This window comes from Myotis daubentonii, chromosome 6 (genome assembly GCF_963259705.1).
Source record: "Myotis daubentonii chromosome 6, mMyoDau2.1, whole genome shotgun sequence".
NCBI lineage: Eukaryota > Metazoa > Chordata > Mammalia > Chiroptera > Vespertilionidae > Myotis > Myotis daubentonii.
The window spans coordinates 44,375,771-44,399,052 of record NC_081845.1 but is presented as its reverse complement, the minus strand read 5'-3'; the positions used below and the strand labels follow the sequence as shown (position 1 = coordinate 44,399,052).

At 34.6% G+C, this 23,282-nt stretch overlaps 1 protein-coding gene across 3 annotated transcripts in view; it reads right to left on the bottom strand.

Annotated features, from left to right (window-relative positions):
- Positions 1-23,282, bottom strand: part of ASCC3 (activating signal cointegrator 1 complex subunit 3) — a 259,219-nt gene that overhangs the window by 199,720 nt on the left and 36,217 nt on the right. For all 3 annotated transcript variants that reach the window (XM_059700849.1, XM_059700848.1, XM_059700847.1), the window contains 4 exons: positions 11,444-11,564; positions 4,722-4,929; positions 3,901-4,042; positions 3,193-3,318 (listed from right to left, as the gene is read on the bottom strand). In XM_059700849.1, coding sequence (XP_059556832.1) covers positions 3,193-3,318; positions 3,901-4,042; positions 4,722-4,929; positions 11,444-11,564 — 597 coding nt within the window. The remainder of the gene's footprint in view (positions 1-3,192; positions 3,319-3,900; positions 4,043-4,721; positions 4,930-11,443; positions 11,565-23,282) is intronic.

Genomic DNA, 23,282 nt, shown 5'->3' with positions numbered 1-23,282 from the left:
GAGAAAAACACAAGGAGAGAAAAACAAACAACAGCAATATCACATTTTATGAGAACTTAAAGTATAATGTGAGTCAAGAGGACACTAATTTCCCAGGTATGAGTTAAGGCTTGAATGCTAAGGAAAACTAAAGAAGTCTCGTGAGGAGATTTAAAACACAAAACTTTGGCTTCACAATCATAACAAACTCCACTGATAAACCAACAAAATTGCACACATGTTTCTACCAGCACACTCTTAATAATAATTCAATATGTCAGATGTCACTCTGAAACACCTTCATCAAGTTGCTATGCCAAGTCACATTCACAGTTGCAAGAAGACGGTAAACGACATGGTTGGAGCAAAGCTATGGGTTTGATTGGGCTAGGTTTGGTTTGCTTTAGACAGAAACACCGTAATAAGTGAGGCCTGGTTTCACAAAACCAGTGTTATAATTACGTATACAAACTTCAGAGGCGTAAAGCAGAAGTGAAAAGCGAACAATCCAGTACTTTCTATCACCTTAATATATTATTTTCATAAGGGGGTGAACTCATACTGACGTGTGCTATACTAGTATGTATCCCTCCAGGATGTCACTATAAGTGTTGTAGCATATTTCATTGGCACTGCTGTCTACTTGGCCCAAATTGTGGGACCTGCCTTAGAATAAACAGCTGCACTTCTAATCATGGCAATAAAACAGAAGCCAAAGAGTCTATGTCAAATTCTGTTGAATCCCACATAGAAAATGTCATTTTCAGTTTCTTGGCTGATATTTATGGCAATAACTGGTTTCAGCTCTGACTTTAACCTTTAAATTATTTCCACCAGCATGCCTGAAATCTTTTAAAGAGAGTAAAGTGTTTGGACTTAATATGGTCAAGCTCACAAAATGTTACAGATATTAAATTATAGGTAATTTTTTAATTTACACTTTACAGTACATGACTTTAAACTTTCCAAAACTAATTAAATAAAGCAAGAATGTCATTTTAAATGTACATCTCCTTAAACAAGAAAGTTTCACCAACAGAACCCTCAAGGAAATTGATCCACTTGCACTCAATCTAACCGCACTCAATCTAACCGTATTTGAATAATTTATTATGAGATCAGGTCAAGATTTCATTTAATATAAGTAACATAGTAAAAACATGTTATATAAATGAAAGTATTAATGACTTATTTAGAACAGTCAGTTCAACAGACAAATTTGTATGTGTGTATTCCAGTATTCCAATGCTTAACGACATGCATGGTATTGCTTTCCTAAAGAACAAAAATTTAGAAATACCTACTTAAATTGGTACATTTAAAAATTTATGTTTTAAATATACAATTTGATGTCCTTAACTCATTTCCATAAAATAATCTCAGAATTATTTTTATTGGGGACTTATAAATTGCTTTCTTAAATTAGAATGTACTACTTATTTCCCCACATGAGATCTGAAGCTCACTTGGAAGGGTTCCAAATATACTGTACCCACTAAACAAAAGAGTAAAATAAGGACCCAAAGACTGCTGGAGAGGAACCCAGCTGAGGGTTTGCAGAGGAGGCCAATGCTTTGAGAACAAGTTTCTTATACTTGGGGTATGGAAGTAAAATAAGAAATATTTATTAATTAAAATCAATCCAGAAATACCACAAATGACCGAATGTTTAAGAAGATAGAGCAAGGAACAGCAACTAGGGCTACAGGGCCAAATGTGACCAGAGGCCCATATATATTTTAATTTTTTATGGCCTCTAAACTAAGAATGGTTACTATATTTTGAAAATATATTTTAATAAAAAGGAAGAAAATAATAACTATGAAACAGAGACCCTATGTGGTCTACAAAGCCTAAAATAATTACTATCTGCCCCTTTACAGAAATAAACATGAATGAAAACTTACTTAGAAATAAGTATGAAAGAAAAATAAGAAGCCTGATTAATTCATTATATTGACAATGAATGTCAATGCTTTTACATAAAAAAAGTATAGTACTGAGTATAGAAAATGAAATAAATCTTAATGATAATGCTTATAAGGACTGGTAAGATTTAAAAAAAATTATGCATATAATTATTTAATTCCATAGGCTCTCAGCCCTGGCTGCATTTCAAAATCACCTACAGAGTGTCAATACCATCTTCAAATATAGATATCTTGGCCCCTCCCAAGAAATTATAACTAAATACTAGTATGGGCCAAAACATTTGGATTTTGAAAAGTTATACAGGTAATTCTAATACACAGAATGAAACCCACTAATAAAAGTTTAATTACAATGTTGGTCTACTATAAAAATTTATTTTAGAAAAGAACTTAAAATTGTAACAATAAAGAATTGTAATAACGGCATAAAATGGAATACTGTATGGTGAGTAAAAATAATGCTAAAAATTTATGCCTATTGACATAGAAAGATATATGTAAGGATATATACAAACACACAAAAATGTATATTATATAATTCAACTTTTGTAGAACAAAATACATACACCCACATATATATAGAATGGTGTCAATTTTGACTGGCTGTCATTATACTTTATGCTGCTCTTTTTGCTTGCCTATAGGATATGATATTTCTGAATGACTACTCATATATAAAAACAAAGCAACTTCACTTTGGTAATAGAAAAGATTAACTTTAAGTAATATTATATACTTTGAACTAAATTAAGAAATGTTTTATTTTGAAATAAAGAAAAAATGGCAAAATTTTAACAACTGGTAAATTTAGACAGACAGAGGGTATGTGGAGAATTCTATTCACACAACTTTTCCATAGGTCTGAAATTATTTACAACCTGAGGGGAAATAAATAAAATAGTCCCCCCTTCCACAAAAATTATTACACTTTATTATAGATTGGCCATTTGATATGTCAATACAACACATAAACCTTTAAACCATTTTATTTAAGTCAATTTATATAGGTTGAACCAAATATTAGTTGAAAGAACCAAAATAAACATGAAGTATAGAAATATGTACACAGAAATGTACATAAATGTTTAATGTATAAAGGAATGTATGTACATATGCAGTTTTTAAAATTTAAACTCTCCTACTATACATCTTCAGTAACCAACTGCCTATGTCTCTTTATTGTATTAGCTAACTGACCTTGAAAAAGAATTTTTCCAATTCAAATCCATTCATAAACATACCAAGCATCAAAAATATGAACTCTATAAAATGAGCATCTCACCTCATCCAAGTCTTGGATATAAACTGGTTTTTCCTCAAAACCAACTGGCATCGGTTCACTGTGGGGGATCTTTACTTCTTCATACATCTTGTTATTCTCTCTTTGGATTCCTTCTGGCAAAATCATCTATAAACATCAAAAATTAAAATTCAATAATAAAAATAAAAGCTCTATAATAAATATTCTTTAGAGAGAGAGAACACTACTGGCTTTACCACACAGCACTAAAAAATAAATTTAGCTACTTTAAAGAAAAAGGAAGGGTAAACAAACAACAAACAAAAGAAAACAACCATATACACACAAAGCATTCATGTATTAGGTATCTCATATAACATATGAACCATATTATGTTGATGAATCTTCAAGTATACATTAGTTAGATGTTATTCTGGAAGACCAATGTACTCACAAAGGTAGGAAAAATATCCAATATATAGTGTAAAGTTTAATCACAAAGCAATGCATTTGCTAAAATAAAAAAGTTGCATATAATGAAAGGGAGGAGAACAGATATTTTTTGCATATCTACTATATGTGAAGAACTTTAAATACACTACATATTTCATTTTCCACAGTATTTTTAAACATAATTTAGCTTAGTATAGTCCACCAGTACTAGAGTAATAAAGGAAACAGGGAAAATCTATGTGTCATTTCCTCATAATAGATGTATTATCCCAGAGTGGTTAAACACCAGTGACATACCTTTGCACCAGCAATGAATGCTGATGTTTTCATGGCTTCAGCCTGGGAATCATAAACATGGGGATAACGTATTTTTTCAAAGTCCATGTCCCTCTGCCTGCTCAGAATTGGAACATTTCTAGCATTCAGAAGTGCCTGTTCCCTTTAAATACAAAAACAATAGGCTAAATCTGAAATTTTTATCTTGCAACAAAGAGTATACAGTATTAACTCAAGATCACTATTAATAACTATTTCAGGTAGCCTTTCATTATAAAGGAGAAGAAATTAAACTATACAAAGGAAGATATTAGCAATCCCGAAATTTTCTGTGAAATCCCACAGGAGTCAACACATTTTTAGGTAACATCATATTTATAATTTTGTTTGTCACAATCCAAAGATGTTTATAAATTAAAAATGGGTTTCAATATTTAAAGATCAAGTTTAATAATGCCTTCATTTAATTTTTCTCCTTTCTACTTCTAAATAATAAAAGGTAAAAAGTATTCATTAAGCTAGGAAAAGAAACAAATAACTCAAAAAAATTGTGTAGACTTCATAAATATTAACCTAGTGGTGTGTGCACAGTGCCTAAAAATAGTTTACTTCTATAATCTAAATTTCTCACCTATCTAGAAGCAACAAGAACATTCTAATTAAGCAGATCACTGCTTTCTTATCCCATAAAATTATTTTTCATATAACAAAATTCTATTCTTGTAAGAAAACGTGACTAGAAGAATAATATAAATTTGAAGCTAAACTAAAAAATGATAATGATATATAAAAGTAGCAATTACAACACGAGCATTTATTTTTCAGCTGCTGGCTTTTATTACCTTTGTATCCGCAATTCCTTAGGATCGAAGCATGTAAGTCCTTCTCCGGAAATTTCACCATCTTCTCCAGCCTTTTTTTCTCGTCTTGCATTTCTTTTTTCTTCTCGACGATACTGTTTCATTAACTGCTTTTCTTGTTCAGACTGAATAGTGACTTGACATCCATAATTGGGTTTAGCATTTTCTCCTAAAATTTTCTTGCAATTGTCTACAAAACAAATTTAAAACATCATGTTTGGCAAATTTAACTTTTATTAACACCATTTTCCTCCTCACCAAAACCTAAGAACGCACAATGCTCTAACAATTCATTTTTTTAAAAACTGGCACATTCATTTGTATGTTTTAAGGAGAGTTTTTAAAAATCACAATATCTAAATGATATTACATAGTAGCTTAAGAAAAATCAGCAGATATTTTCTTCCTATAGACTAAACAGTTTAATGTTATAAATTCTTACATGTAATATCAGAACTTAAAAATTCAATTTTATAATTTTGAAATAAGTTCTCTGCATGTAATTTCAATAAACATAATAATTATCAATACTAATTGGCATTTCCTATTACCATAATAATCAAATAAAGATATTCTTTACACATTAGATGTTTTCCCAATGTAATAGGCCTGACTGTGTTAAGTTATTCATATGTTACTACTTATTTATACATGAAAGAAAATTTGTTAATATTAGCTCAGGACATAGTTAGAAGATAACCAAGGTAAATAAAAAAAAGAGGATGGTCTACTTTTTCATGGAAATACAAGTTTAAAAAAATAAAATGGAAGAAAGCCAGAACCACTAAGGAACCAGGTCAATCAAAGCTCAGTGTTTACAAGTTACAATTTAAACCTGTGGTTTGGTCAACTCAGGAAAGTTTTTCTTCCACAGGATTACCTTCTGTGCTTAATTAAATCTTTCCAAGTAGTAGTATCTTGGCTGACTACAGCCCTAAAGAAACTAACAGGAATGTTGCTGAAAGCAATTCACGTCAATACACATTATTGTATTGAGGACCTGCTAAGTTCCAGGCACTGCTACTAAGCTAGGAAGACGATGAAGAATGCGACTTGGTTCATATTCTGAAGGAGCAGCATAGTGCAAGGTATTTTATCAAATTCCAAGATCTAATATAGAACAAGGAAGGAATTAAGCATAGCATTAAAATGGGAAAATCAGCTTTCTAAATTCATCTTAAGTCAAATCTTCACTATTTTCAGATATTTGTCACTACTTCATTACATGATTTTGAATAAGTCATTTTAACTCTCAATCACATGAAAAAAAAACACCTCTATGTATAATGGCTTTTTATAAGTCTCAAAAAGGAAAGTGAGAAATAAAGATTCACTACATCTCAAAATTATAAAATAAGATATAATATCATCTAAATACATTAGGACTACTACATTTTACAGTTCTAAAAAAAGTATCTACGTCTTACATATCTTACTTTCTAAGTCTTATAAACCTATTTTAATCACTGAATTTATAACCCACTAACTTTCAGTGTTAGAAAAAGAATGCAGCATTCTAAGTTTCCACATGTACTCTGAACTAAAAGAAAATTAAATTGCAAGGCCACACAATTAGATATTAAGTAGAATTTTTAAAAACACAACTAATGACATCCACTTATTAAAAATGAATGTTAAAGATGTTGTGTGTGAAACTGAATACTTTTGGTGACATACTAAATGCTACATTAATGTTATTAATATTTTAAACAAATGTGATAGTAACAAAATCCTATTATACACACTTGTGATTTTATAAATAAGGAAATTAAAAGAAGAAAATGTCTACCTCAAGAATAGCACTATAAAGCCACAACCAGAATGTATAGAATATGTGTCCTGTGAGATTGAACATAATCCTATATCATAAACCCTAATATGCAAATCAACCAAAAGGCAGAACGACTGGTTGCTATGACATGCACTGACCACCAGGGGGTAGATGCTCAACGCAGGAGTTGCCCCCTGGTGGTCAGTGTGCTCCCACAGGGGGAGTGCTGCTCATCCAGAAGCCGGCTCCTGGCTGGCAAGCAAAGCGGTGGTAGAGGGAGCCTCTCCCACCTCCACAGCAGCGCTAAGGATCCCTCGGGGAAGCGGGCCTAAGCTGGCAGGTGGACATTCCCCAAGGGGTCCCAGACTGCCAGAGGATGCAGGCTGGGCTGAGGGCACCTCCCACGCCCTGAGGGGGTGCACCAGGCCTCTAGTAGGGAAATAAAAAATCAAGTTGAAGAGCAGGAAATGCTTAACAGCATGGTTCACCTTGATGGGTTAAGTGATGGTAGAGACTGACAAGTAGAAATCAACAAGCTAAACAGCAATTCTAACATAAAATTTTACTAAAGAACAATGTAGAAGCTTATATCTTTTTAGAATATGACAAAAAACGTCTTGTACAACTATTCAAACCACTTTCACTTGAGAGCATGAGCTAACTTGAAATTTATTTTATAATACACCCTGTACTAAGCAGTCTCTATATCAGTCCTGAAAACAGAATGTAATTACAACCACGCTCAGGTTAGCAGTCAGTACACTATGCGCACCTACTTCTCCCTTACTTTACATTTCCTGGTTATAAGAGAACAGAGATAAAGTAGGGTGGTGTATATCTGGATAAAAACATTAAAAGAAAATCAGTATGAAAGCTAAAAATTGCTACATGGCATTAAACTATTGCTAAGACCACGATTTTAGAGACGAAGAAAAGAATGGAATGTTTTTGTCATACTAAGGTAGCTTAATAAAGAATACAAATGTAACTTGGTATTTTTTAGAGAATTTTGAAGGCTCATTAACACAAAGTATATCAAAAGATAGAAATGGATAAGAACAGTGATACAGTAACAAGGGTCCAAAGAATCTTTTCTTCAAGAGTACTGCATCCGCCCCTCCCCTGCCCCCACCAAAACAAAACTAAGGAGAATCATGTTTAACGCATGTACAGAAAAAAATTCTACTTAGAAAACAAAAAGAAACCCTTAAAATATGTGGGTTGTCAGCTTCTTTACCACAGTCCTTAGAAAAGGTTAAAGTCTATTAGTTTAAATGACCTCAATTTTCTATAGTGTAATGATTATTCTTAGATATTAGCAACATTGCTAATGATCCAGCACAGAATAAAAGAGGAAAAGCAGTTTGAGAAGAGTAGAAAATATTTCAGGGCAGACTGATGGGTTAAAAAGTGTGTTGCATCTAAAAAGTGACCCTAATAAAATGAGTTTTGGGTATAAATGTTATACAAAAATTGATATAAGGAAATTGTAAAATAACACTAATTCATCATCTACAGCTTCCTAAACAATATGTGAGCTGGACTGATTTTTAAACATTTTGTTAATAAATTACACTATTAAATGGTAAGTATACCTGAAACATAATATTGACTATCAACTGTAATTGAAAAATAAAAATAAAAGTTGGATTAATTTCTATCTCTATAGAAATTAACTATCTCTATATAACTATCTCTATATGGTCAATAACTATCTCTATATAACACTTAGAAGGTTGACAAAAATGAACACCAAATTCTTAGAATTTTTATCACAAGACTAAATATTTAAACTCAGGCTTTTTCCTCTGGCAGATAGTTATTTTTAATATTCCTAAACCCCGCTGGCTTACTGCAGTGCTGGATGAAGTACTAGGTGGGAGCCCTGTTAAATGAAGGCAGTTTATAAGTATTCAATACACTTAAAGAACCAAAGACCTATAGAAATACAAAGTAATTAATACCAATTCTTCAAAGTTTCTACAAATCTCCAAGCAGCTCAAGGAAACTATCAGTAATCAAAGTATGGGATAAAGGAAATCAATAAGAAATTTTGGATGTAAATCCAGGCTGTTTTTATAATTTCCTTTTAGTGCCATACTCATAAATGTGAGAAAAAGGTGGCATAATATAGAAGGATAAGTGTTGATGAGTTTGAAAAAGAGTATTTCATTTCTTATGCTCATACACTTTTTAAAAATTCCAAACTGCTTAGAAGGCTGTCAAGAAACTTTCAGATATAGAGCAGAAACATTTTCCTGATTATCATTTGAAACCTGAGTTTGGCATCAGTTGTGCCAGAGTAAGTCAGGCATGTTAATAGTTTTGGCTCCCTAGACAACTCTCTGGGGTTTAACAATAACGTAATACATGGCAATATAAATGTTCAACTCGCTAAGTGTGGTAACTATTGCAGTTAAGTAGGAGACTTGGCTTCCTTGCATGTATGCTTAAGATTTTATATTGAATTATCAGGATGTCTGCAACTTCTAGTCATTGTTCAGCAAAAATTTTAAATGTAGGGGTGTGTGCGCTCATACATATATGTAGAGAATTATGAGAAGAGAGAAAGACAAAGAGGGGGAGGGGAAGCAAAATGTTAACAACTGGTAAATCTACATAAAGGGCATGTTCATTGTCCAATCCCTGTACCTTTAAACAGGTTTGAAAGTTTTCAAAATAAACAGTTGGGAAGAAATTATAACATTACTTGGAGGAGAACCAAGATGGCGGCATAGGTTAACGCCGGAGTTTGCTGCTTTGAACAACTACTTCAAAAGTGAAACCAAAAAACGGAAGGGACATCACCCAGAACCACAGGAACGCTGGCTGAGTGGAAGTCCTACAACTAGGAGGAAAGAGAAACGCATACGGACACTCAGAGGAGGCGCAGTGCTGAAGTCAAATTCTGAGGTGCGGAGTGCGCGGAGCGGGCTGGCCGCGGAGGGCGCGGTTGTTGTTTTCAATCGGGAGGGAGTCGCAGACTCTGAGCACCAGATCCGGGCGAGTCTTTAGGGACCCAGACTCAAACGGGAGAAGCGGGACTGTCTGGCTTCGGTCAGAGCGAGTGCAGCTTTCTCTCCCAGCTTTGCAGCGGGTGCTGGGACTCAGAGAGGCAGAGCCCCTGGGGACAGGACTGAGAGCCGCCATAACTGCTCTCTCTGGCCCACCCTGTTGATCCTGTGCTACCCGCCCCGCCCAAGCCCTGCACAGAGGCATTTGCCGGATAGCCTCAGGCAAAGGCTAGATTAGCACCTCCCTAGAGGACAGAAGTTCTCTCACTGCTGACACTCATAGCTGACTCTCATAGCCACTTGGCCTGGAGGTCAAACCCTCCCTGGAATTAGCTACAACAATCAAGATTTATCTATAAGACTGCGATCAAAGACCACTAGGGGGTGCACCAAGGAAGCATAACAAAATGAGGAGACAAAGAAACAGGACAAAATTGTCAATGGAAGAAATAGAGTTCAGAACCACACTTTTAAGGTCTCTCAAGAACTGTTTAGAAGCTGCCGATAAACTTAATGAGATCTACACGAAAACTAATAAGACCCTCGATCTTATATTGGGGAACCAACTAGAAATTAAGCACACACGGACTGAAATAACGAATACTATACAGACGCCCGACAGCAGACCAGAGGAGCGCAAGAATCAAGTCAATGATTTGAAATGCGAGGAAGCAAAAAACATCCAACCGGAAAAGCAAAATGAAAAAAGAATCCAAAAATGCGAGGATAGTGTAAGGAGCCTCTGGGACAGCTTCAAGCGTACCAACATCAGAATTATAGGGGTGCCAGAAGATGAGAGAGAGCAAGATATTGAAAACCTATTTGAAGAAATCATGACAGAAAACTTCCCCTACCTGGTGAAAGAAATGGACTTACAGGTCCAAGAAGCGCGGAGAACCCCAAACAAAAGGAATCCAAAGAGGACCACACCAAGACACATCATAATTAAAATGCCAAGAGCAAAAGATAAAGAGAGAATCTTAAAAACAGCAAGAGAAAGAAACTCAGTTACCTACAAGGGAATACCCATACGACTGTCAGCTGATTTCTCAACAGAAACTTTGCATGCCAGAAGGGAGTGGCAAGAAATATTCAAAGTGATGAACACCAAGAACCTACAACCAAGATTACTTTATCCAGCAAAGCTATCATTCAGAACGGAAGGTCAGATAAAGAGCTTCACAGATAAGGAAAAGCTAAAGGAGTTCATCACCACCAAAGCAGGATTATATGAAATGCTGAAAGGTATCCTTTAAGAAGAGGAAGAGGAAGAAAAAGGTAAAGATACAAATTATGAACAACAAATATGCATCTATCAACAAGTGAATCTAAGAATCAAGTGAATAAATAATCTGATGATCAGAATGAACTGTTGATTATAATAGAATCAGGGACATAGAAAGGGAATGGACTGACTATTCCTGGGGGGGAAAGGGGTGTGGGAGATGTGGGAAGAGACTGGACAAAAATCGTGCACCTATGGATGAGGACAGTGGGTGGGGAGTGAGGGCGGAGGGTGGGGCGGGAACTGGGAGGAGGGGAGTTATGGGGGGGAAAAAAAGGAACAAATGTAATAATCTGAACAATAAAGATTTAATTAAAAAAAAAAAATAACATTACTTGGCCCATACTAATGGCTATATGTATTTGCTTTTAAAAAACGGTTGTCTATTTAAATCTTCTGCTAAAAAGAAAATTTTTGTCACATATAAACATAAATAGAATCTTTGCCACACCACCCTTTTTAGGGCATTGATATTTGTTTAATACACTGCCATATCTAAACTCTACTTTTAAAAGATGTTAATAGTAAATTATATAATAAACCAAAGGATATTAAAAGTATAATTATATCAAAAGGATTTGCTAACCAATGCATTTTTCCTTTAAATTAGAATCACCACTAAATTCTTTCTTACCTTGAAGAGCCTGCAACTTATAGTCATTTGAAGAATTAAGAAATCTGTCCACAATTGTAATTCTGTTCTGAAGAAGCTTCTCAATAAGTTCAATTCCATCAGGTCCCAGTAGTTCAAATAGCTTATGAGGAGAAAATCACAACATGTTACCTCAAAATTAACTTTTTAAAGTTACTAATATCCTAATTCAACCGAGTCCTACTTAGAAAAAAAAGTTTTAAAAAACAACAACTTAGGAAAGAAAAGTAACTTCATATTGCTAAGGAGCTTTCAACTTTATAAAGGCTATCTGCAATTATATAGTTACAGAACATGACTCAAATTTTTTAAAAATAAATACATATAAAATTCTACATCACAGAATATCAAATATTTACATTTGGTTTTTCTTGACACAACCAAATGAAATTCTAAAATTAATTTGCTTTTTTAACATAAGTTCTAGTTTTTTCAAAGAGTACCATTTTTCTTACAACTTACTACATAACAGTAATCTTTAAAGTTAAAGAATCATCAGAATGTTTTAATCATGACATGCCAAATTTTTAGTGTTTAATGATTATTAAATTATTTTATTAACAATTAATTTTCAATGCTTATTAAATCCAAAATCTAAAGCAAGGTACTGCAAATGCTTTACGTAACTTTATAAAAAGTCTCCATGCATATCCTCCCTAATTATGCAGAGTGGCTGCCAAAGATTAAGTTGATTCCAGAGTAAGAGAATGAGTTTTAGGATTCAGAGGCTTTCAATTACAAAACTCTATGAAATGACTGTTCCAAAAAGCCTACAGCTTTACTCAAGTACAGTTTGGGATATTATTTTTCTCCTATCTAGAAATGTTATACTCTAATTTTGCAAGTGAAGATTTTATATTTACCTAATTCTAACTGTTCTCAGAGATTCCACACAAATAAAATCACTATTAAAAGTAGAAATTTATGTTGAGTATATATGAGACATTAAATATTTAATAAATATTTTATTCTTGCTGTTCTTTTTACTGACATTATCTACAAAGAAGGCCATCCTTCTTCCATCTCTCCTCCAATCATGGAACAGCTCTTCCTACAGGCAAAGCATCATGGAAAATACTGGGGCCCCAATCACTCTCACCCTGGCTCTCAAAGCAGTGATTCCACACAAGGAGAGGCAAGCCTTCACCACTTCCATCAAGTATTCAGCTCCTAAAGCAAGGCTGTCACTCAGACAGAAGCTTCCCATTGTCCCCTCCCTCAGATCCAGAGTTCTGCCTGGGGACAGGGGGTAGGGGGGGAGAACTAGGCCATAAAAATAGAGAAATATCTAAAACAGAAAACTATTAGTGGTTGTTTAAGTTGAGGGGGGATGGAGGTGGAGGGATAGAAGCTAAAGGTTTAGAATTTTTTCTGAGGTGATAAAAATGCTCTAAAATTGACTTTGGTGAGGTTTGCAATTATCTGTGAATATACTAAACACCATTTATTTGTGTACTTTAAATGGGTAAATTATATGGTATGTGAATTATACAGCATGTGGCAAATGTAGGTTTACAGCTGTTTGTATGAAAAATAATACAATAATTAACAAATAATATAAGAATAAACTGTTTTGTGAACTCACTACTATACACCTACTTTTGCTTCACCCTGTATATCAATAAGGCTATTTTTTAAAAAAAATACTTGCAATACATATTTACATAGTTACTTTTCCCTAAACACGCTCCAAACAAATTGCAGAAGGAAATGCTCTCTACATGAAACATGAAACGTCCTATATATCCTATCAACTATCAAAGAATGTGTTAATTCCTAAACTGAGACCATTTCTTCCATAAGAAAATAATTCCTTTTGGCAGAGTTACCCTTATACATATTCTTTGCTAGTGAAGGTTATTTAATCTGAAATTAAATGTTCACACATGATAAATTAGAGATTCTGGTTAAAAAATTTTAGTCCACAACATGATTTTAAGATCACAGTACAAAGAGCACATTATTTATACAAAAATAACACACCTAAGACTTGGCAAAAGGGACAAGGAGGCTCTTTTGCTCTGAATAGCAGAATTTCCATAACTCCAAGATGAAGAATCCCCAGCAGAATTCTGAGATCAGCTGCCATCAGGTTAGAAGCAATCCTAAAATTATGCTTTTCCTAACATTTGCCATTTTTATCCACATTGAGAGCAGGTGCAGCTCTCGTTCAAGATTTGCACTACAAACTAATTTGGCAGCGAAAGTGACTGTAAAGGTACATCTGTCAGGATCACTGCTCTGTGCACTGACACAATTCCAGATGCAACCAAATTGAAAACATAAGGGGAGGGAAAGGAATGTGTGGGTACAGAAACAGACATCAACTACAGAGTTTTAAAGAAAGAAAAAAGAATGCAGTTTTCAAATAATACAAAGGCATGTTTCATTATCCTGGCTATAAATTAAGGATATAAGACTTTAAAGGAGACACAATAGGAAAAGACAGGTAACATCCTTTTCCTGATAGATGTTAAAGTCATTATCATCTATTAAGGCTTTCTAAACAGACAAAAGTTCTCAAAGTTCTTATTGTTATTATGAATCCTTTTTCATTAAATTAAATAATTAAAGTAATTTTTCATCAAATTAAAAGATGAATGGAAACAGTCAAAAAGTTAACCAACAGAATACGTTTCTGAGATGCCAAAGAAAATACTTCAGAACATGTGCTTGTTTCTTATTTAACAGGTGAATGTAGCTTGTTAATCTCTCAGCAAAAGTAATCCCCACTTTCCACTGTATTCTGAATTATGTCATTTTTTATTGCAATTGGAAAAAAGCTATAGTGGATGCTATATTAAATATAATCATAAACCTTTAAATAATATACCAGGAAAAATTATACTATAAATCTTATGAAAATGGTATAATAAAAGATATAATGGACCTAAATAAGAAATAGAAAGCTATACTCAAGGGGGGGTACACAGAGATATGCTGAGGGTTTGTGCAACCACAAAGTAAATAAAAAACATACTTGGATTTTGGGTTCACTCAAATATTTAGAGGCAAAATATTTCAAAGGAAAACACAATTCTGATCATGTTAGTGTCTTGTTTTAATTCTACTTCTCAGGTTAGTAAAAAAATGTTGAATAAAATAGTATGTAATCACTAAAACAGACTTTAAAGTAGATAAAATTTCAATATTTATAAATGGTCTGTCAGTTCTATTTTTGTTTCCAACTAGTCAAAGTTAAAGAATTCACTGAAAGTCAACAAACTTCCAATGGCTCTCCAAAGATCTAAAGATGAAGTACTGAACTGAACTTCAGAACATCACAAGGTGTGATTCAAAAATATGGAAGTATATTCAATCACATGATAAAGTTAAACATTATTTTTAAAACAGTATTCTTTTTAATTCGCCATTTCTATGTATGTTTTAGGAGTTATAATAGTAATCTACATAATGTAAAATTAAATAACTACATTTATATCAGGGGTGCATTATCAAAAATGATTAGAAGGTAGGATAAAAAAAATCTGAAGACCAATGCTTAATGTAGCATTCTGTTATAAAAGTTTTTTTTACAATTTAACAGTTTTCTGATCGGGGCATGTCTTATAATCAATATCTATATTTAATATATTTTTATGTAAGTTATTAAGTGAATGGTGTTTCTGAAAATTGCTGCTGCTTTACAGTATTTAAAGAAATACATGCTATGTATAATCCACTGATACCATCACTGCTCAAATTTTCAAAACTTTTGCATAATTGCATTCTAAGTCAGCAACCCAGTCATTACATACTTTATATTATCCCTTGTCTGTCAACTGAATTTAATAATTTAACAAATTTATGAATACTAGTATAGCAGTTTAGGGTAGGAGAATACTCAGCCAGGGCTCAAATTGTCAACCTACTGTTAACTAGGCTTTAGGACTTTAAATGTCCTTTCTGAGCCTCCATTTCTCATTTGTACCAGGGAAATAAGAGTACATACATATCATTTGTAGAGCTGTGATAACTAAAAAACGTACTTGACACTATGGCTTGCATATAATAAATTAACTTTGGGTATTTAATATTATCAAATAAATGAATACTAAACAAGGACATAAGAAAAGTACACAAAATACTCTGCTATCATGATAATAATTATTTCCCAGGCCAGGTATTAAGTGTTATACATATAGAGCATATATTTTACATTGTGTTGATCTGAAGAAATATTAAGTTGATCTTTGCCAAGATTTATCATTTAAAAGTAATCATGACAGAATAATTCAAAGAAAACACTACAAAGGTATCTAGTAATAAACTACTGCATGTAACAAATATTAACAAAATATATGTGATATGCATATTTATTTCAGAACTTTTTTCCAAGGAAGTGTGCTCATGATTATAATATATATATGGATATATTCTGACTAATTTCTGCTGGGAAATTATTCTTGATTCAATGGTGAAGTAAAATAAAATATATCCTGGCACTCTGTAAAAAAGCAGCAATAGATTTGAAACAACTTCTCCATCTAAAACTTTATTCATTGGTTAGATCACAGCTTCCTAGTTAACCTTCCTGCCCACTATCACTATGTCTCCAATCTGTTCTGTACTAGGACCTACTAATCTTCCTCATTGTCAGCTTTCACATACACCTTCCCTAGAAATTACAATGGGGTCATCTAAGCTCAGTTTGGAAGGAACCTTCGAGAACACCTAAACAAAGCTCTCATAAGAGAAATAATTACTGCCATGGGAGGGCAGACTAACAGGACAGTTGAAAACTTAAGCCTGGAGACAAAAAGAACTAAGTTTAGTGACAATAACTAATTATATGACTCTGAGCAACTTTCTGGAGCAATCTGAGCCTGACCTATCTCATCTGTTAAAAGAAATTAATATAGTGTCTGACAACAAGTACTTAATAAACACTGCTGTTACTGACAAACTTTTTTGGCTAATGAACATCCAACATACTTCTGCCAGCAGGAAATCTTATAAGGCAGTTCATGCCACTGCTAGACAATGTTAATCCTATATAATAAAAGGCTAATATGCAAATCAACCAAAGGGCAGAACAACCGGTTGCTATGACATGCACTCACCACCAGGGGGCAGATGCTCAGTACAGAGCTGCCCCCTGGTGGTCAGTGCACTCCCACAGGGGGAGCGCCACTCAGCCAGAAGCTGGGTTGACAGCTGTCACCGGTGGTGGTGGGAGCCTCTCCTGCCTTCCTGGAAGTGCTAAGGATGTATGTCCTACTGAGGGCTTAGGCCAGCTGTGGGCAAACTTCGGCTCGCTTGAAATGGATAAAACTAAAAAAAAAAAAAAAAGACCATACCCTTTTATGTAATGATGTTTACTTTGAATTTATATTAGTTCACACAAACACTCCATCCAGGCTTTTGTTCCGGCCCTCCGGTCTAGTTTAAGAACCCATTGTGGCCCTCGAGTCAAAAAGTTTGCCCACCCCTGGCTTAGGCCCACTCCCATCAGTCCAACATCCCCCCCAGGGCTCCTGGACTTCAAGAGGACACAGGCTGGGCTGAGGGACACCACCCCCCCACCCCCCCACCCCCCCCACACACACACAGACACACACAACAGTGCATGAATTTCATGCACCGGGCCTCTAGTTATAAAATAAAATAAAAAAACAACCGTCCTCATATTGAGCCCAAACCGTCTCCCTATAGCTTTCACCTATCACTCTACTGTGCCATCTGGGGTTACAGAGAATGACCTACAAGGCAACCTTTCAAATATCTGAAGATAAGGCAAAGTAGTAGCCACACTTCATGCACAAGTTCCTTTTCTCCCAGGTAAACACACATAAATTCCTTACTAGTCATATAACTTGATTTCTAGATGATTCTCCATCCAGGCTCCTTCAGAAAACCTTTTACTGGCATCCCAAACAAGACATATTTTAAACATAATTTGATCAGATCAGGTGACTAAGACTAAAACAACTTTGGACTAGATGGTAAATTTTTTTGAACATAGCATAAATGGTAACAACATCATACTGTTGGTTCAAACTGAATATGCAACTAAATAAAAACAGTTGGGTTTAGGTTTGTTCCACAGGAATTCAAAGGTAGCCAAAATTCCCATATTCTGTACTTTGTGTAAATTTTGAGCCCAGAATTTCAAATGAATCCCTTATTAGATTCACTTTCTTCCTGTTTCTTCTTCCAGTTTTTTAAGAGCTAAACTAAATCCAGACTCTGGCATCCATCACATCAGTAAACATTATTAATGTTGAATCTGTCCTGAACACAGCTCAATGACTATGTCTTCATGCAAATTATTGATTAAAGTACTGAGGACAGGACAAAAGTTAAAAAATTGCAGCAAAAAAGTGAAGACTTGACCCCAAAATGTCAATAAACCAATACTTAGGGACAAGTTTTTCTATCAACTGTTAACTCCATCTAACTGTATTAATCACCAGCGGAAGGTTCTCTATCTTGTTTGTCCAATTTAGATACTTCCTTGTTTAACATTATAGCCACTAGCCACATGAAGCTATTTATGTTCTCAGTAATTGCAATTATACAAAGTTGAAAGTACAGTTCCTCAGTTATATTAGCCACATTTCCAGAGGATCAACAGCCACATTTGGCTACTGGCTGCCATGTTGGAGAGCAAACAATATTTCTATCATTGTCAAAAGACAACACTGTTCTAGAAGATATTTTGTTTTTACTCTAAAATGCTCTGCTGGATCTAGACACAATATGTTTACATGGCATAATTTATGTCTAGTTGTATCATTCTATCAAATTAGATTTTTTAAAGCCTGTAATTTTATATTTAAGTTCACTCCTTGTGTTGTACATTCTACAGGTTTTGACAAATGTATGACTCTCGCATGTATCCATCATTAGAGGATAATACAGAATAGATTCACTGCCCTAAAAATCCCTTGTGCTCCACCAATTCATTCCTTTCTCCTTTCTTTCCAGGCCCTGGCAACCAATTATCTTTTTACTGTTTCCATGGTTTTGTCCTTTCCAGAATACCATACAGTTGGAATTATAAAGTAATGAAGCCTTTTCAGATTGGCTTATTTCACTTAGCAGTATTCATTTACATTCCCTCCAAGTAGCTTGATGCCTCATTTCCTTTTATCACAGAATAATATTCCATTATATGGTTATACCACCATATGTTTATTCATCCCCCCTCCTCCTACTAAAAGGTATCTTGACTGCTTCCAAGTTTGGGCACTTTATGTCTTCATTTTCTTATTTCTCTAAATTATGCTCCTTACATATATTATCATATCCATAAAAAAATGGAAACAAGTCCTATTCAGAGACATGCTGAAAGAATATTACTAACTTGTATACTTATTTCATTTTCCTTATTTTTCCAATCTTTCTATAATAATACATATATCTTAATCAGAAAATATTTTATTTTTAAATAATACAAACCAGCTTCTAATTTACCATTTTTTCACATTTTGTCTATTAAGTACATAAAGCATCATTAACTTAGTAAACAAAATAGTTTTTCACACATTTATCAGATTTAGAGTAAACACGAGAAATTATATAAACAAAAAAATCTCTTACCATGTAGACAAATCAGCTAATACCTAAAGTACAAAAGCCAATGATCAGACAATTTAAACTTAATTTTCTCTATCAAATCTTATTTTTCAAAGGAAAAGACTTTTTTTTTTTTTTTTTTAGCAAACACAATTTAACCACATGGGAATCACTCTAACATAAAACATCTTCTAAATGAAAAATTATTTTAGTGTAATAATATTAGTAATTCTTATTTCATAATAGCAATAAAAGTGAATGTTTTAACTACCTAGTCACTTGAATTAATTAGAAAATTCCCTAGCCTAATATCTAACTGAAACTAAGAGGAATGGAGATGCAATAAGTGCAGGGTGCTCATTAGAAGACATCATTTTGAACTAAGCTAGTTACAAAAAGGAATAGCAGCCTACGCATAAAAATTAAAAATTTGCTTGAGCATCTAAATGGCAAGATTTATCAAATGGAGCAAGTGGGTGAGATATTTATATTCTAAGTAAGCTAATTTCTTTGTATATCAAAAGAAAATAAACATCTTTCAGATAAAGAAACACCCATAGCTCCTCATTACACATTTAATATTTACATGAGAATTATTTATTACATTTCATGGTAGACGGATAATATACAAGCAGTAATGTTTAATCTTTTTCCTTATTGGCAAAGACAATAAAAAAATACAGAATTTATCATGGAATTTTTCTATTTGGGGGATTTGAAATGAACTAAACTCTACCTACACAGAAATTTCTACACAGAAATTCAATCCTCAAAAATATTATATTATACATCACTCTTTCTGGGTATCAGCTGATGTATAAAACGCATAAGGAACTAAGTTATGAAAACCATTACTCATATAAAACTGAAGACAGGATTAAAAGTAGAAAAATAAAGCAAAACATAAGGCTTAACAACGATATAATGAGTTCCTGGTTTGGTGGTGTTTTTTTCCATAATCATCAAAATACTTATAAAGGCTGTAGTTATTTTTATTGGAAAATAGTTAATTTTCCATTACCTTGAGGAAACTTATTAGTTTTTATTTTAACCGTAAGTAGAAAGAATAGTTGAGTAAGTGTGAATTGATCACTATTGTGAAGTATAATTGGCATATACATTCTACATACTAAATTTATTTATTTTACTATTTTTTCAAGTTTTAGCTAAGCCCTTAAACAGTTTATCACAATAAAAAATATGATAATCCTATAAGGATAATAAGAGCCATTTCTTTTAAAAACAACAACACTAAAATTTATATTTTACTTTTACACATCTTAAAATTTCCTTGAAAAACCCTTTTCCTTTTATGCTTAAGATAGGAAGGGGTTTTTAAAAAACCCCTTCTTAAAAAACAAGTATTAGAGATTAAGATTAAGAAGAAAAGATTGCACAAAATTCATGCTTAACAAACTTCCTCTAGTAAAACAGAAAAAGAAAAAATATAACAGACACTTCAAACTTCAAATAAGACAAATACTATGTCCCTGGACCAGAAATTAAGCAAACGAGGCAAAGCACTGAATGGGAATAAAGTGACAAGTTGGGCTCCAGTTCTGGACAGCAAGGCCAGGTATTGGGCTGCTGTGTGGTAATCTAGATGGAAACTGCTCCTTAACAATTGTAAAGCTCCAGCTAGGCTTAGTTGGAAACCAGGGTATGGACATAGAGCTCCACTGTTCGTGAGAAGGGGCTGAAAAGAATGACACTTGGGCCCACAGTTGCATGGGAATCTAAGACTGGGAGACGAAACAATTTGGTTGGAAAAAAGCCAGAAATCAACATAAAATTAAAATTGTAAAACTTATTAAGAAATCTTACACTAAAAATGATGGTCGATAAAATCAATAAGGGAACACAAGTTCCCTCCAGAAAACAGTAATAAGGAAGGATGTGACAAAAGACTTTAAAATAAGTAATACTATGAAGCTCAAACAAAGCAGTTGCTTCCATTAAAATAATTTAGGAAACAAAAGAGGGTATATGGGAACACTATAATATCTATTAAATGTTTCTGTAAACATAAAACTACTCTAAAAAGTCTACTAATTTTTATTATTTACTTTTTTTGTTGTTGTTAATCCTCACCAAGGATATTTCTCCATTGATTTTTAGAGAGAGAAACATCAATGTGAGAGAGACACATTGATTGGTTGCCTACTGCACACACCCTGACCAGGGCCTGGTATCCAGCCTGCAACTCAGGTATGTGCCCTTGACCCAAATTAAACCCGGGACCCTTCAGTCAGTGGCCCAACGCTCTATCTACTGAATCAAACCAGCTAGGGCAAGAGTCTATTAATTTTAAAAAGACGGTATACGATTCAAGAAAAAAAGGACAAAGCTATTGTCAATCACAAAAATTATTCTCTTACTATTGATAAACTTGTGCAAAGTTGAAGGATTATCCACTTGTGTTTTAAACAAATACTATCTAGCAAACTGCCTTATATATAAGTAATGATCAATATGGGGTTGCTGTCTGTCAGCATTAATTTCTGGGTCAAAAAACACATAGTTTTTGGAATATCTCATTGCGATCTATTTTATTTTTCAGACCCAATTAATGTTCTTGAGGTCACTTTGCGGTATATTTTTAGAATATTTCAAATATTATCATGATTATTATTAATAGCATAAGAAAGAAAACAAATAGTAGTAAACAGATTAAAATGTTAAAGGAGAAACCCATTTCCAATGTGAGAGAAATGCATCTCTTATAACTGGATGTATCTTGAAAGCCATTAGGCTTGTCCCAACCTCTTACATATCTAAAGGTTGTTAAACTGTCAGATGTCTTATTTTAAAACTAATACATGCTACATAAAGAAGAGCTAAAACAGGTGGAAAAAAAGTAAAGACCAGAGCAACAAAACCAAAAGCCAATTCTCTGAGTACAAAACAAAGCATTCCTCTAGCAAAAATAAAAAATCCTAGAGAAAAGGCAGATAGAAAGCAGCAACATAAACTGAAATCTAGTTTAATTTTTTAAATACGGAGAAATTATAAATATCTGTACAGCTAAAAACTTGAGTACTTAGATGAAATGGCTAACTTCACAGAAAAATGTAATTGACAAACTTGATTTAAGAAGAAATATAAAATCTGACTAAACCAGCAACTACTGGAAAATTTGAATTGGTGATCAAAGACTCCTCCAAAAAGACACCTGGCCCAACAGTTTTCAAAGCATACTAGTATCAAACTTTCATGAAAGAGATAATCACTTTATTGAAGTGTTTGAAAATAACAAGAGAAAAGGAAAAAGCTCCAGAAGTTTATTATATGAAGCTGGAATAACTGTACATATTAAAACAGGATGATAGAAAAATTCTCTATTCAGGCTGGGATTCTAAGCATAGTAGGGAGATAGAAAAACCATATACTGTACCAGTGTCTATTCAAGAAAGCCCCAAGAAAAAGAGGAGACATTCTGATTCTCATAAATTTAACTAAAGACAACACATGTATTTCCTTTTTAATTACAGGAGGTATGCATGTGGCACTTCTACTATCTATATATATAAAACCCTAATGTGCAAATGGACTGAACAACAGAACAACCGAACAACCGGTCCCTATGACATGACTGACCACCAGGGGGCGTGTGTGGAATATGGCAGGTGTTGGCTACGGCAGGATGGTGGAGCAGGTGAGCAAGGGCACCAGACCAAGGAGGGGCGTTGGTTGCTGTCATTGGGGCGAGCCTCTGGTGGTTACTGAAAATTCTTTGCTCCTGTGCACAGCGGTCCCACCTGGCACTCGCACCTGCTGCCAGCGGCTGGCCCCGCTCGAACCTGCTGCCGGTGCCAGAGCCGCCACTTGCACCTGCTACCAGCACCTGGTGCCAGCCCCGATTGCTCGGCACCATTAGCAGGTGCAAGCTGTGGCTGCCAGCCCCGATCGTCCCTCATTGCTTCTCCACCTCCCCCTGTTCCTGAGGGGCAACTGGGGCTGGCAGCCGCTGCTCGCACCCACTGCTGGCAACGGCCCCGATTGCACTTGCCAGTGCCAGAGCCACTGCTCACACCCACTGCCTGCACTGGCCCCGCTCGCACCCACTGCCAGCCCCAATCGCCCCTGAGGGCTTCTCCACCTCCTCCTGCTCCTGAGGGGCAACAGGGGCAGCAGCTGCCACTCGCACCTGCTGCTGGCGCAGGGCCCACTCGGCGCTGTAGGCGGGTACAAGCGGGGCCAGGGCCGGCGCCGTCAGCGCGTGGGAGCAGCAGTGGCAGCAAGAGCGGGGCTGCTGGCAGACAGGGGACCGGGGGCCATGGCGGGAAGGGCCAGGTGGGGC